Here is a 16,247-nt window from a genome sequence, read left to right on the forward strand (position 1 = left end):
CTCCCCTGGCTAGGTTTTAGCATGGATACATTGTATATACTACGAAAATATGTCTGCTGTCACATGTTATCCTATATTGCCATCACACCTGGGATCAGGGCCAGCTTGTGGGTACAGATAGAGAAGTCTGTCTCAGGTGGTCTGTCCTCCTCAGTGCTTCTCTGTGGTTCCTGCGCTGGATGAGGTGAGAATTTGCTGTCTGACCACTGTATGCTGCCTGGGCAGCACTCCTGCTGCTGCTGTTAGCCGTGACCACAAGGGTCAGGGCAAGAAGGGGAACAAGGTGAATGAGGCAGTAATTGCTGTTAGGGCTGGGAATGGTTCTTCCTTGCAGCAGAAATCACTGACACATCTCTCAAGAGATGCTGCTGGGGCTAGGGAGAGATGTAGCATGATGCTACATTGGGTCTTAAAATATAAAATAAATTGTTTTTGCAGTCAGACAACAGCCATTAGCCTGCTGATGCTTAAATTTAGTTAAAGAACAGCTTTACATGCATAAATGAAACACTTTTTCAAGTCCTCCTAGCCAAGCTGTAATCCTTTCCTGCCTCTTGGGAGCATGCACTAGGCATAAACTCAGACTGATGGATTCTAAATTCATTGGATGAATTTAGGAAGCACATTAGAAAAAGGGAAGAGTGAGGAAAAAAAAATAAAAAAATAGAAGAATTCAGGGTTGCCATCAGCTTTCTGATAATATAAATGTTTGTATTTACGTCTATACCCATCTGCTGACATGAGTAATTCTTCAAATATCTCTCAAATAATCTATATATACTCTATTGTTATTTCCTTAGTAATCTGGCAAGGGACATCTGCAGTCTCTGGAAAAATAAAGTCATTTGCCATGAATTTGGCAGACTATGGTACTACCAATTTTGATAAATAGTCTACAGGGGAAAAAGTGAGAAAGGGTAAGACCTGATAAGTGTAATTTAGAAACAAACTAGTTTAACTTTTCATTTTAAAAGTGACCCTCTTTCATTTTTACAACGAGGTTTAAAATCTAGAGTCTTGAAGCTAAATTGAATAATTATCCAATTCCTTATCCAACCCACATGATCTTTTTTCATTTATTTGATGCAGACCCTGAAGTGAAAAGTCCATTATTCAGTCAGCTCCAAAGGGTGTTAGCTTGAGAAGCCAGAACAGGGAACAGAGGTGGGAGAGCAGGGCAGAGTGGAAGGAGTGATAAGCTCAGTACTAGCTGTTGGTTGACATTACAAAGATTGTTTTTGTCAAGGGAAGAGGTGGAAATATCCTCTGTCCTTTTCTATTTTTTGTTCTTTAAAGAAAGTCAAATTTCACAGTGGCATTCCCAAATGATTAAAAGCTATGTACATCAGGCTTCGCTCTCCCTCCAAGTTACCTCAAGAATCATGAGGCTGTTATCTTCAATATCCTTTTCCCCCTCCAACAAGGTAACTTCTTTTCTTCTTTTGTTTATGTTGACTTAAGCTTCAGCAATATGACACTGGAATTATAGGCTTTTAGTGAAAATCTTGAAAAAGAGTATATCTTGGTTAACACTGTCAGTCAAAGAAGTAGGTACAAACATCTAAGAATGCATCTAAGAATGTGTCCTCCAGTTATTTATCGGCAGTAAGTGCACTGAATCCAAAACGTCTTGTAACACAGCCTGATAGTTTCAGATGGGAGCCCTCCAGAAGGCATGCCTGCATCTTTACAAAATACTGATCTGGAGCTAGCTTGACAGCTCAAATTCCAAGTGGGCTATCTGATAACTTCGTGGGTTGAATATAAGCAATGAAAGAGTCCAGAAGTTTGCCCGCTGCTCCATCTAGTGCTTGTATCTTATAGGATCATGAAGTATCTTTTTCTTCTGAACTCTAATATCCTAGGAGAGGCATGGATATGGCAAGGAGCAGCTTAACTTCTAGGGAGCACTTCTTTTCCACTGGCTTCCTTGCTCATGAGGGCTCTCTGTTAGAAAGCCTTCTCTTTTACCAGCCTCTCTTCTGCCTGCCAACCTGCTGCAGTGAACAAGTGTTCCCAAAGGCAGGCTGAACTGCCTTTGCAAAGGGGTGATCCTTCAGGAACATTTAGGGGAAAAGAAATATATAAAGCATGAGACATATTGATTGCTAGGGTCGTGGTGATAAAAGCACAGTATTTATGTCAAGAATTTTGGATCCGGTTTAATGAATTTTGTATTTAAGATGATTATTTCTAAACTAAAATAGCTTGTTTATACTCAGTAAGTGTCAAATCATGGAAAAGTTAAGTCTCTTGGCAGTATAGTCAAAGGGACATAATGTAGAGGCTAGAAGACGGAATATCACAGTGGTCAGAAATGTGGGGAAAACATAGTTTCACACAGTGTCCGCTCTAGAAGTGTAAACAGTGGCAAGGAAGGTTTCTGAGTATAAACTGAATTGTCATAAATTACTTTGTCAGAATTGTCTCTGTTAGTTTTTACTTTGGCCAACTATCGCTTCCCAGGCAGTTCCCAATCACAATTCAGAAGATATTCTAGGTCAAGGACCACTCCCATATACAGATGCACACGTGTTTTGGTGAAGAGAGAATTTAATAAGATGGTTGCTGGTGTTCCTTTCCATTTGGCCCAGGCATAGATGTTTTCCCAAAGTGTAGATGAAGCCCCAGTGTAATGCTGTGTAACTGAGAATTTTGATCCCTTGCAGACCTAGCCTGAGAGCTTTGGCTCTGTAACTCCTACTATAATAGTTCATGTTTCTATCCCTAGGCATCCAGGGAGTGTGGTAGGAAAGGAGATGGCTCTCACAACCATGCTAGAGTACATCAGAAGGAAATTTTTAGTGTCTTATATTACTTTCTACATTTTGTAATTCTACAGCTGGACCTATACATTCGATTTTTAAGTATGACTCTAGTCTAACTAGCTCTTAGAGATGTCATTGCTAATAATCATCAACTACTACATCACTAGCTGGCCTTACTATCTTCCAGAATATAAATAGGATCAAAACAAAGGAAGCAGTCATATCAGCATACTATAATAGCCAGGCACTACATGTTGCCACAACACACTAAATATTCTCACCTGGAACTGAGAAATTTTTCTCCATGCTGTCTTTGTAAAACTCTTTCTGAATTTATTTGTTTATCTTCCTCGTTTTCTTTCTCTCACTTTCCTCTCCTCCAAAACAAAAGCAATTCTTGCCCTAAAACTGCCAGAGAGGAAGAATGGACCTAGCACCTGCCAGAGATGTCAAGTATTGAGAATAAGAAATGGCCCGTTAAAGACAAAACCCTGAAGAAACAAGAGAAAACAAAGTGGAGTGGGAAAGTGCTTGTAGAGAGGAAGCCCATTCTGCTGCTTGTATATCCGTCAGGTCTTTATTTCAGAACAAATCACTCCACAAAATAAAATCCCAGGCAGAAGCGTTAATGGGGTAGCCGTGAGTGAGGGCACTCGTGGGTCACGCAGCCGGGTAGGACATTTGTACCCTGCTCTGTCCTCACCCTCCCAGAGATAGCCTCTATCAACTTGTTTGGAAACACATCTCCGGAGCTGGCTGCTTCATGGCAACAGGGAGGCTGGGACCGGAGCTTATGTACGCTATCTCGGCAGGAGAGCTCCATTAATATCCCTGACAAGATCTCTTTATCCTGTGCCTTCCTAATCTGCAAGACAACAGGGAAAGAGAGGGAATTCTCTGAGCTAAACTGAGTCCCTGCTGCGTGCGATTGTTACCGTTTTTACTTTGTAAAAGTTGTGTCTTTGTTTTATCAGATGCTTTGATTTTTTTTTTCAAAAGGAGAAGGAGGGAAATATTTTTGTTATTCCTATTCTGGGAGGGGTTGCGCAGCAGAGGCTTCTATGTCCTAAAACATGCCAGCATCCAGCCCTCCCTCCTCATGAATCCTGCCCTCTCCCTATGCCCTCTGCCCCCAGACTTCCCCTTGTGCATGAAGACCTGGGAGTCTTCTGCCGGTTGGGATTTCTTCAGTATCTGCTTATGCAATCGCTAACGTCTCTTCTCAGTAGTTGCTGGGCCTGTGCTGGGAAGAGAAATGATGGTTTCTCTTCACGAGCTGCCTGAAATTAGAACTTACTGGCTCCTCAAAGGGAAACAGCACTTCTGACAGCACTTGAAAAGCAGCCAAGTTGTTTTGAAATGTCAAATAAACGTAGAAAAAGGAAGAGAGGTTGAAGGGCCCTGATTCAGATTTTTCATTTAGATCCCTCTGTACCCTTAGTACTACACTGAGTAATTAAGTGCAATGTTCTGTATATATAGGAGGTCAGATGACATTATATAATGGCCCTTCCTGGCATGAAGATGTCTGAATTCATGCCAAAGCATCGCTTTTTGTAGCACAATCTTACCCCCACCATGTAACAATTTGGCTTGGTGTTAGGTACATTTGAAGAGGCAGCAAAGCCTGTATGAAACTTTAAGGATTGACTTTAGTTTCATCATTCCAGGTGGCATTAGAAGCGTGCATGGAGCAAATCAGGAAGCAGTGCAGCTTCACGAGAGACAGCTTCTGAGCGCTGCTGCGGCTTGCTGGCCGAGCACCACAGGCTGTTTACAAAACAGAGGCTTATGCAAGATGCTACGGTTTGGATGTTGAGTTCAAACGCTGCAAAATCGGAGGCATCTCAGTTCCTGCCAACTCCTCCTGTCTACTGATCATGAGGGGGTTATTTCAGATTGCCCCTCTTGGTCCAGGTGTGTATTTCCTTTCTCCCTGGAGTCACAGTGTGCAGTGGTCGGCTGCGCCTTCCCTTTTGTGAGAAAGCTGTTTGCCCCAGATGTTGGCACATCACCTTGAAATGGGAGAATTTTGGTTGTCCAGCAGAAAGGATCAGTGTTTTAAACATAACATCCTCCTCCAGCATACAGAGAATTGCAGTGCAGCAGGGACAAGGTAAAGAGTTGTGACGCTGTGTGCTGGAGGGAAAGAGAACTGGGTCAGAGAGAAGAACAGCGCCCGAGGAACAGATGAGGAAGGCAAGAGAAAGGTACAAAATCCTATGCTAGGGGAAAAGAAACACAGCCATGGAGGGAGCAGCTCTGACCACATCAAAGAAAACTACAGCAGCACTCTTGCCTGCCCAGGAATGAACTCGCAAGACAAACACAGGTGTCAGTCTCCAAAGGATCTGACCCTGTGCATTCACATGAACACAAACACGTTATTTCCTTTCCCTCAGACAGATGCAAACCTGTCAGAGCAAAACCTGGCTGTTAGGGAGATGGCTAGTGTGGCTTCGTGTGGCGAAGAGAAAAAGCTAACAGATAATACACTCATAATTTTATTTCTCTTTAATTTCTCTTCATGACATTCTCATTCTCCCTTGTGACTGTGTGAAGGAATCCACATCTTTTAGCTAAGTCTCTTAGGAAACTGTGACTGAAAGGGCCGTTCATCTCAATACCATGCATGCGGTGCGTTTTCCCTTTCCTGTTCAGAAACTCTTGGGGGAAAAACAAACGGACAAATACATAAATAAACACCCCATCTCCCCGCTTGCGATGCCCAGGCACCTGCTTAGCCCCTTTGCTCGGCAGGCTGCAGCCGCCGGCCATGGCCGTGGCGCGGGGCAGGGTGACACCTGCTGGGGACGGAGGAGGGCGCTGAAATGGCGGCGCCTCAGCCAGGAGGGGCCAGCGCCCAGCCCTCATGGCGGCCTGCGGCTGCCTCAGGAGGGGAGCAGAGGGGCAGGCGCCGAGCTCTGCTCTCTGGGGACAGCGACAGGACCCGAGGGGACGGCATGGATCTGGGACAGGGGAGGGTCAGGCTGGGGGTTAGGGAAAGGTGCTGCACCCAGAGGGTGGTCAGGCACTGTCCCCAGTCACTGAGTCAGCTGGAGTTGAAGAAGCGTTTGGACAGTTCTGTCAGACATATGGCTTGATTTTTAGGTAGTCCAGTGTGGAGCCAGGAGTTGGACTCGATGGTGCCTGTGGGTCCCATCCAACTCAGGGTATTCAGTGATTCTGTGATACGAAGGGCCAAATTTTAGTCCCTGCTGAGGCAGTGCATGGAGCCACCGACCTGCACACACGGCTTGGTTGGCCCACAAGAGCTGAGATGTGGCAAAGGTGCCCAACCTGTCCACATGACAGCCTGTGCTACCCTACCGGCTGGCTGCCTTCCCTGCTGGAAGTCCAGTACAACCCTGGAGAAAACGCCTGGCACTGGCGGAGGCCGGGGCAGCAGGTGTGTTGCACTGGGTGGGCGCACTCACACATTTTGGCCAGGTACCAAGCCTGGCCAGGTAGCCTTAGCTTGAAGTACCTAAGACAAAAATCAGCAAACAGCCTGGGTTAACTGTGTGGTAAGAACATATCCTTAGATCTCTTAACTTCTCCCATCTATCAGATTGTTAGATAATTTCAAGTCAGGTGAGGAAAGTTTTTCTGTTTTCTAAATTTGTCTTTTTCCTCTGTATTTCTACTGTTCTTTCCAGGCAGCACAGGGTAATTTTCAGGTTCATTTTTATTTGTTAAGGTCTCACTTATTTTTTTTTCCATAAAAACAACCAGCTTGGCAAGACCCAGAGGTAGACTGAAGTACTAGTCTCTTTCTGATGGGTTTACTCACTCAGCTTCTTAGGTGGGATCCCAGCTCTTGCTCCTCCCCGTAGTGATTTAGCACAAGTCTAATAAGAGAAAAGGAAACAGAAAAACCTTTCGTTTTGAGAGTGACAGGGAGAACTACCATGAGACTGTAAAAATTAAAGGCTACCTTTTCCTGTTCCACAGTACCTGGCCTGTGATTTAAGAGAAGAGTGGTCCTGTATTGCAGCTGAACTTCGTGGCTTGGAAGGTAGAAAGGAAGATGTGGTACCTGTAGCTGGAGGCAAAGAAATAAAAAAGCCAGCTTCGGAGCAGAGGTGAGTGTGGTGTGGGATTGATGCGCGAGGGAAGTGGGTACAGCCTGTGGCACAAATGGAAGTGAGGACTGGGCATATTGAGAGACAAACCAGAAGGAGATTGTAGGGCTGGTAACAAGCAGAGCACAAATGCCACTGTTGTTTTACTTCCAGCTTTTGGAAGAGCTGGCTACAGTAAATGTTGTGCATGTTGGAGGTAGGCATGGGGCATTCAAAAGACTGACCAACTGTGTTGCTCTGTTATGGAAACAAGCGTCTCCTTCCTATACATAGTGATATCTCACATGTACATTATATATCTCAACCAATTCGTTGTTTTCTCCATTCTATTTCTAGTACTTGTTCTGTTGTTTCCTTGTAAGCACAGACATTCCTGTGGCTTGTTGTTGCCTCGCTATCTGAAGTTCTCACCTCTCTGCCAGTTGCCCTGCACAGTGAGTTAAAACTCCTTTTTCCTATGCTTAGGATCCCACCATGTTCTTCTACCCCAAATCCTTGCAGCTGTTCACTCGTCTGCTTTTCTGCCTTTCTGAGTGATTACAGTGCATTTCCAACCTCCTGTTCTCTGCTGCCTAGGAAAAGGGGATCTTTCTATGTGGCCATCCAAGAAGTGAGCTAAACTTAATAAAGTAAATTTAATAGAACCATGGTAATGTGTATGTGCTCAAACTTAGATACGTAAAGAGCAGACAGGCGGGTCATTAATCTATCTCTTCCTCGCTTTGCTTATTTGTTTTTTTCTTTAAATTAGTGTGTAAGAACTTAAAATTAGATTCAATTTCCCCAGGTGAAATAGGTGGTAGCAGGGCTCAGCTGTCCCCTTGAGATAAATTGTCTACTTATGCTCCAGGAAAAGGCAGTTGCAGGGAACAGAGAGGTTCCCTTTTTTCAAGATGGCTTAGATCCAGATTGTTTCATTGATGCAGTTGTAAGTTATATCAGACTCAATAGTAGAGCCCTCAGTGTAATCATTTGTGGTTCCTTCTGCAGTTATTTCATTTATCAGTACACCGAGCTCCTCATCTGAAGGTGAGGGCTGGGGGGTGTCTGTCCTTCCTTGACTTCCACAACTTATGCAGTCCTTCTCAGTCTGTTCACCTGTAGTTTGGTGGGCAGTTGCTGGAAAAAATGCAATGTGTTGCGCTGTATTGCTCAGTTCCTCTTCCCTAATCTAATACAAAACAGAAAAACCCAATTGCTTTATAAAGAGGGATGGAAGTACATAGAAGATGTATGAAGCACATGCAGGAGGTTGTTGTTTTGTTTTGTTTCGTTTTTTTTTTTTTACCCAAATGTGATCAGAATACCACTCCAGTTAGCACTGAACTTAGGCAATTTATTCTGGTGTCCATAGAAGATGCATCTTTTTATTACAGGAAAAACTGCTCCAGAGGCTCCTCTCCTATGCATAGTTTTAGGATAATCTTTAGGCTTTCAGAAAAATTAATCCATCAATATGGCCTTTTGACACCTATTAGATTAATACAGGATCCACTGTGCTGCCACTGATCAGATTTTGGTAGTACCTGGCACATAAACTATCTGCATCAGGTCAGTTTATAAAAAGCAGAGGATTTTAGGTAGTGGAGCAAATGCTGGAGGACATGTAGCAGAATCAGATGACCTGTTATTTTCTGTTCAGCAGAAATCTTCATGTCCTTCTCTGTAAAATCATCTACTTGTTTTCAAAACAAATTTTTTCCAGCCTAGCTGGTGTCTTCTTCAGTGTCTCTTCCAGGGCATCTCTCTGTAGAGACATTAAAAGCTTTCAGCAGAGTGGATTTTCATGTTGGAGTGATGCTTTGCTGCTTAACTTCTGCTTTCTTTTCCCCTGCATAGAGGTGATGTACTCTGATACCAAAAGAAGCCTGGGAATAATGTGCTAATATTCTCAGTGTTCACTCATGAGTGAGTGTTTGTAGTGAGAATTCCCATTTTCTAGTGAGTGATGGGTCTGAGGCTTGCAATGTTGCTGTATGCACACCAGGTGTGGGAATTTGGTCATGAGGCCATGGCTGTTTAGGGAAGTTACTTTACTACTATTACCAAAGAGATTTAAGAATGGTTTTGTTAGAGCTTCATAATTATGATACTGCTGGCCTCTACTGCATGCAAATGAGCAGCTCAATCCTAGATCACTGCTGCTGAGGGCAGCGCTTACTCCTAGAAAGGTGTGGTGATTGTTTGAGCAGCCAGGAGGCTGAAGTCTACTGCTGCCTGTATGATAAGCAGTTTTAGTAGTGTTGAACTCAAACCAAGGACCTATGGTGAAATACTCACTGTCCTGTTTGTAAGTCTCCTGAGTTATCTGCTCCCCAGACTTCTACTGCCATAAATAACCCTAGAAGTCAGGCCTCACTGCCAGAAGTGTTAAGTGCTGCAAATAGTGTAGAGGATGACTCATTTAGTGAGATGAAGGCAGGGCATGAATCAGTAGGAAGAAACCTGATATACAAAGGAGACATTTTGGATACAGATGACACACCAAAAAATTTGAACAAAGTAATGTTCAATCATCATAAAAACGAAACAAAAGACTTATTTTTTTCTTCCCCTTTGGGGAAAAAAAAACAAAACAAACAACAAACAAACAACACACCTCTTTTCTAGTGACAAAGGGTACTCGAATGAAAGCCTAAAATGGGAAGGTATTGAATCCTGAGTTTGTCATTTCCTTACCCAAGATAAAAAGTGGACTGTACAGGAAGAAATAAATTGAGAATTCTTCCTTATATGTCCAAACTAAACAGGGTATTTAGCAAACAGGTTGCTTTCCGGGTTGTTCTGTGTCTGTATAAGGTGAGCAAATAACTTTGAGCTAAATAGTTGTGGGAGATCAAGGAACCCACATTGAAAGCTGACAGCAATGGAAAAGCTAAAATAACATTTGCACATCTTTTGTAAATGCTAACTCATGGTAAGTGGACCAAATTCCTGTAAACTGCTCAATTTGAAACTAGCTTGGGATCCTTTTGGTTGCCCTCTAGCTTATACACATAGGTAGACTTGGAAAAAGGGTACCTGATAGGTTATATGCCATAACTACTGGTACACTAATGAATTCAGTGTCCAATGTTTATTAAAAGCTTAATGTAAACTCATCAGGGGTGAGGATGAAGCTGTCATATCTGACATCAACTAAAATCTTTTTGAAGTACTGGAATAAAAATAGCAGTGACTTTGAAAAATAATAATAAAAATAAAAAGGACAAAACATAATAATTCAAAGAAACCTAGCCATCTGTATTTTAGGTTGAAATCTGTCTCTACTGGAGTTTTAAGTAAGAGCTACTGTTAAAATTGTAGAGGCTAGTTTATCCTGTGATGTGTGCAGCTCTTCTTGGCTCTGTTAGACTAGACTGATAAAATGTTGCTCTCAAAAGTTCTGGGCCTTTAGAGCAGTAAGGTGTAGAAACATGCATCTTAACCTATTCTGCTTTGTTCAGAATGAAGTGAAGGACAGTCAAAAGGTTGAAGGCCGAAAAGCTGTTTCACAGTTTTGGCAGCAATAGGAAATTCTGAGAAGACGGGTAATGCTGCCATGGCTTAAGGGATGCAGATACTTGTATGGAATAGAACTGCAAACAGGAAGGGAAAAGCCTTGCAAGGGTATCTCAGTCTGCAGTGTTACTGTAAAAACAAGCTCAAACCTGGTTGCACTAGTCTTTTGTAGCGTGATGAAGTCTGAGTGCTTTATTTCGTTGAAGCTGGTGCTGGACTGAAATTCAGCACAAAGCCATTCATGCTTATATACAGTCAATTTTAAAATTTCAGGTGTCATTTTACCCACGTGTTAATGCTCAAAATTCCTAGCTGTGTGTTGTAATTTGGGATGTGTTAGGGTATAACTCTTTTCTACTGTGTCTGTATTCAGTACATTTAGCCCCTCTATTCAGAGGTAATCTGCTGGATTTTTAGTTCTAATGTAATAAATTATTCTTACAGGAGGCAGCACAGGCCAAATTTTCTATTGCTACTAGGGGAGAGCTAACAGTTAGCACCTAGTGACAGATTTATGTTTTCACTTGTAGGCTGCCCAGCAGTGGGCCCAGCCTGAATGTAAAATATTGCTTGGAAAAGTTGGCTTTGTTAGTGAAAAAGTACAAGGCTCATTTTTTTTAAAGCTGTATTGATTATTTTTTTTAATATTAAAGAGAAAAAAAAACCCACAACCCTCCTTCTGCTGAGAGGAAGGATATAGAAACTCTCTAAGGAAAAATAGCTCAGACTGAGCTTCTGTCAATAAAATTGTGTAATTTAATACTAGACAGCTTTTTAATACAGGAGGAAAAAAGAACAGACACTCTCCTGTCTCAGAAGGGGAAAAATACAAAAACCTGCCTGCAGTATGTTACCTAAATCTAGCCGCAGAGGGGATAATCCCTTCAGGCACTTGAAAAATCTGTGGGGAAATAAGGCTAAGGAGAAGCTGTACTCAGATATCCTCCAGCCCCATTCTCCAAAGTGATGGCAACAGGATGTGTGTGGTGCAGCACCAGTGGCCAGACAGCAAGGTGGCATTTGCTTGTTTAGTCCTTTTTATGAAGGCTTCCATCTTACCTTAATATAAGTGGCCAAGGTTAGAGATGTGTAAGAAGCAACTGACCTTTAACACAACGCTTGACAAAAAAGAATAAGCTTGAATTCAGAAGCAAAAATAAGTCTTAGGTTAATACTCAGAATAGTTTCTTAATCAAATACATTTTCTATAAAATGATTACAAAACTTTTTTTTTTTTTTTTTAATGGTTTCTCAGTCTGAGACCAAATGCAAATTTCTCAGAAATGTGAATATTTAGGATTTCCAAGTTCTTCACTGAAGTGTAATTGTACGTCCTGGAAGTGATATTTCTTCTGGTTTTGCAGGCTTGAGAAACAAGTTTATGGCTTGTAATTTCCCAGGGAGTCCTTTAATACTGTCACAGTCTCCTCTGTACCCGTTTGAAACAAGCCTGGAAGCTGTAAACAGCTAAAAGAAAACTGCTGCCAACTTCTGCTGTATTAGCATCCCCGTAATACAGTTCTCTGTTGTTAAACAACTTGCCAATGAAATCTTAGAGGAGGTATGCCTGGATGCTTTGCATGTGCAGAAAGTGAATCTCAGGGAGCTCATAGAAGGGTCAGAGCTCTGTAGCAGAGGTCCTGTGTTACACCATGATGCTTACCTTGTTTTCATACACCTCTTCGGTCCTGGCAGTAGTGCTTTGGCTCCTGATTATCCCCTGCATCCTCAGCTCCTCAAGAATGTCTGATGATTTTTGTCTCTCTGTTTCTTGCAAGGGCCGTGATTGACTGATGAACTCACTGGTGAGCAGTGCATCTTCAAGAGGTGAAAACATTAGAATTTATTACATGTAGAGCACTTAGATCACAAAGATTTGTTTGAATGCCATTTCCAGTGCCAGAGGTTCAATTGAAGAGGTTGCACACTGAGAACATCAGTGGAGAAGGCCTGCTTGAGGCTCTCTTCACAGCTTAAACATTGCAGTAAGCTTTTTAGTGGTTGGAAAAATGGAGTTCAGCTTCCCACTGTGGCCAATTACACCTGGAGGGCCATATGCAGGCAAGCATGGAAGTGTGTGCCGACGGCTTGTCAAGGCAATTTCTAAGCCTGTTCCCAAACAGGGGCCATGGAGAGCTCTTTGCAATTCAAGTTCTCTAATGTTCGGTGAGCTGATTAGAGAAAGACAATGTAGGACTGATAATACAAGCCTGTTCATAGGCCATCTTGTAAGGATCACCGTGCTCTTCTGTTAAATGCTAACTTTCACATGCTTTCATTGTCTGTGACTTTTGTCACAAAAGGACTGCGTATGATCATACTTAAATGCAGCAATACAACAATTATCTATTTATAACCAGCAATTAAGAATAAAAACCAGGTTATTTTGATAACCCTTCTGAGTGGCTGTTCAGTTTCCCCGTATTAGATATGATTAAACAACGAATAACTTATTGCCAAGACACATCAGGTCTTTCAACCCTCAGCTGACAGTTACACCATCTGCCCAACCTCTTCTGGCAGAAAACAGAGCTTTTGTATGAAGAATACTTGGACTTCATCAAAGTCAGCTATCTGACATCTGCCACTCTTTATAAGCAGAGTGGGTATGGCAACATTGGCTCTTTTATATCTGGTAGTGAAACAAAAATGCAGAACGTCTACCACCTTGTAGAAGTTGACTCTGTACCTCTCCTAAAATAACCGAAAAGCGTTGGGGCTCAGCTGTCAGTCAGCACATGTAGATGTCAGAAACCAGTGTACACCAAAACATACCTTGGCAAAAAAACAATAAAAAATCATGACGAGTGGGCAGCATTGGCAAGTGGTGTGAAATTGTATTGGTTTCACTAATGCATGCACTCAGAAAAAAAAAATGAAGTTGATATATCTTGGGTTTCTTGTCTGGAAGCAGAAGCCTTAAGCATGATTTCAAAAACTTTGTTTAGGAGCCTCCTGTGAAGTTGTCTTTTAGCAAGGAGGAAGAAAAGGAACTGTAAATGAAACGCTTTCAGAGCAAGCAAATCATTTTGTTCAATCTGAAATGAAATCCTTTCATCACGTCCTTCTGTGGCTCTGGGAGTTAAGTCCTCTGAATGAATAGCAAACACCAGCAATTACTCCTTTTTTGTTCAATTTGGAATATTTTATTGCAACCCTTCTTTATTATAAAGAGCAAACAGCCACTTTAGATATTTGACTTAGTGTTTGAAATGTAAGCTGGTCGTAGCACTTGAAAAACAGAGTTAAACTACGAAATTGGGGACTTTATAGTCACCAAAGACGATGTTGCTTTTCCATTAGTATCTCTTACTACATCAGTATCCTAAGGTTAGAGAAGAGTTTGGGTTTAAATGTGCCCTTTTTCTTAAGAAATTTAGAAGAGTTCTTGGCAGATCTCTGATTATTACCGTGACAACTTCTGGGAGTTTTATTATTCTTTCTGTATAATAACTTGCCCTGAAAGTTTTGGTTGTAAACTTAAGGAGTGATGTGTAAATACTTACTGTCTACACCTGATGCTAGTCAGGAGAATTGCATTCACTATTCTATTGTCTGAAAGAAACAAAACACCTCCACATGGTAGCAGCAGACCAAGAGCTCTAGCGTGGGCAGTGTGCGCTCCTGGTGCGCCCTAATCCCTGTTAGTGAGGGCGACCTCTGGGGACAAGGCCGAGCAAGTTTCTCTTGGGCTGCTCCAAGAGTCTGCCAAGACAAGCGTATACCCTGCTGGCTGTGCTGGTAGTGAGGGCTGAGTCACGCTGCAGAGCACAATCGGTGGTTAGGAAATACTTTCCACTGCTATTGCAAGGCTTTAAAGTAGAGCTAGGAGCTCGACCCTTGCGGTGTCGCAGGATGAGCGTTACCGTGGGTTGGAGCTGGCTGTAGCAATAGGCTCTCGTGGTGATTCATTCCTGGGTCTCTGTGGAGCTGCTGTGACCTTCAGTTACTATTTACCTGTGCTTTGCGCGTTGCTTCTGTTTTGAGAAGGTGTAAATCTTTCTGCAAATTCCTCAGGGGAGTGTCCTTCCCTGGCCTTGCCTTCAACGTTGCTTCCACTCTCTGAAGGGCTCGCTGGACAAGCTGCCCCATCCCGTGAGGTGACAGCCCCTGTTCTAGCAATGCTGCCACTTCTAGCCTATGCAAAAAAGAAAAAAGAAATGAGAGAAGTCCTTGAGGATTCATAAACGTTTCAGGAGAAGGCAAAAAGTCTAAAATAGTCCCAGAGACTCCATAGGTTCGAAGTGGAGTGGAAGGTAGTGGATCCTGGTATTTATCCGTGTTTTGTCACAGGTTGATGTTCATGGTGATGAAGGGTCTCTAATAGCATTTTGGAAAGGAAGCACCGACCTTAAGCCTGAATGTGTCCATAGTTATATTGGAGCATTGTTTCAGTACTTCTAAGTGCCATCTCTATCTGCGTAAGTGGGTAGGAATTTAAACTCCGAGAGTTTTAAATTAGCACATGGTAAGGTCTTAACCCATGTACCTTCTGAACAAGAGCTTTGAACCTGCAAAGGATGCAGGATGAGAGCCCAGATGTGCTTTTGTCTCTTCTCAGCACGTCTGGGCTTGATCCAACTCAACTATGCAAACCTCTCAAGGTGGTCGTGCACGTGTACAGTGGGGTACATACATATATACAAGTCCCCTGCCTCATAACAACATTTTAAGGCAAAACCCACCTTGCTGAAGTGTTGTAATCCCACACTGGTGTGGGAGATAAGTGCCTCTAATCGCCTCTCTCACGAGATAAGTGACACAGACTGTGAAGGGCAGCTTTTCCAGTGCTACAGGATCAGGTCATGCATGTGACCAAATGGTGGATCTGCTTCCCCTGTAGCATAGGAGTTGGATTAAGCCAAGTGATAACTCTCCTCTTAAAGAGCTCCCTGAAAGCATCTGAGCTATGGTTACATCAGCAAAAACATGTCTCTGGATACACACATCCTTACACACTCACACACTAAGACATCTAGTAACATACTTTGTAGAGAGCCTAGAAGAAATCACTACCTGGCTTTTGGCTTCTTGGTTCTTCTCTAGCTCCTAAGAAGGCAGCTGTGCTCCAGCGACCCTGTGAGAAGTATTGCAGCCCATGGCGAAGCTGTGACCATCTGCTTCTCCTTGCTGCAGGTCCAGGGAGTGGAAATGCCCTCATCTCTTCCTTAGGAGCTTGGTTATTCATTATCACCATGGAGTCCAACTGTTGCCAGGGCCTGTTGCTATAATAAATAGCACCACAGAAGGCTTTCTTCTTGTGTCCTGGCATACAGACGTCAGCATCTCTGTCCAAGCACCCTCGTCTGAAGTTGAGAGGGAGTGTGTTTTGTCTGTGCCAGCTGGGGATGGGGGGCTGAAAGCAGCAAATCTCTGCAGGTCACTGGGAGGGGTAGGGAACCTCCTGGGGGAACTCAGCTGAAGGTACTTAAGTGTCTCCAGCTTTTATTTTCTTTTGAGGAACAGGATACTGTCAGGTAAAATAAGTACACATATTGGTCTCTGGCTGTATTTCTTAAGCATTCTTCATTACCATTAGAAATTGGAAAAGACAAGCACTGAATCTGCAATTCCAAACAGCAAGGCAACCTTTAAATGAAAGTAGATGTAGTCAGGAGGCAAGGACTGGCTGTGGTTAGGGAAAATGTTTTAAACGTCCTCCAAAATCATTGTACAGAATCATTACCACTTGCTTCTGTCCACGTCCTTTGAGGTAGATGTTTGTAGGAGATAGGGGATTGGGGATTTGCTTCCAAGAAGTTTTATAAAAGATAGCAGAGAATTGTTAATGGAGTGCTGTCAGTTGAAGATCATAACCAGTCATGTCTCAGGTTACTTTGGCTGAGATCATCAATGGTTATAGTTCCTCTTGTCTGCAACCCAAACCAGTCAG

At 42.8% G+C, this 16,247-nt stretch overlaps 1 protein-coding gene across 1 annotated transcript; it reads right to left on the reverse strand.

Annotated features, from left to right (window-relative positions):
* Positions 1-6,757: 6,757 nt before the first annotated feature.
* STMND1 (stathmin domain containing 1) lies at positions 6,758-15,831 on the reverse strand. The gene is given in 6 exon segments (XM_072033965.1): positions 6,758-8,024; positions 8,458-8,540; positions 8,543-8,600; positions 12,018-12,172; positions 14,312-14,492; positions 15,371-15,831. Coding segments are annotated over 6 exon segments (834 nt in total). The 5' UTR covers positions 15,455-15,831; the 3' UTR covers positions 6,758-7,751.
* Between the last annotated feature and the right edge of the window lie 416 nt (positions 15,832-16,247).

The sequence above is a fragment of the Anas platyrhynchos genome, chromosome 2, assembly GCF_047663525.1.
Source record: "Anas platyrhynchos isolate ZD024472 breed Pekin duck chromosome 2, IASCAAS_PekinDuck_T2T, whole genome shotgun sequence".
In the NCBI taxonomy this organism is placed as follows: domain Eukaryota; kingdom Metazoa; phylum Chordata; class Aves; order Anseriformes; family Anatidae; genus Anas; species Anas platyrhynchos.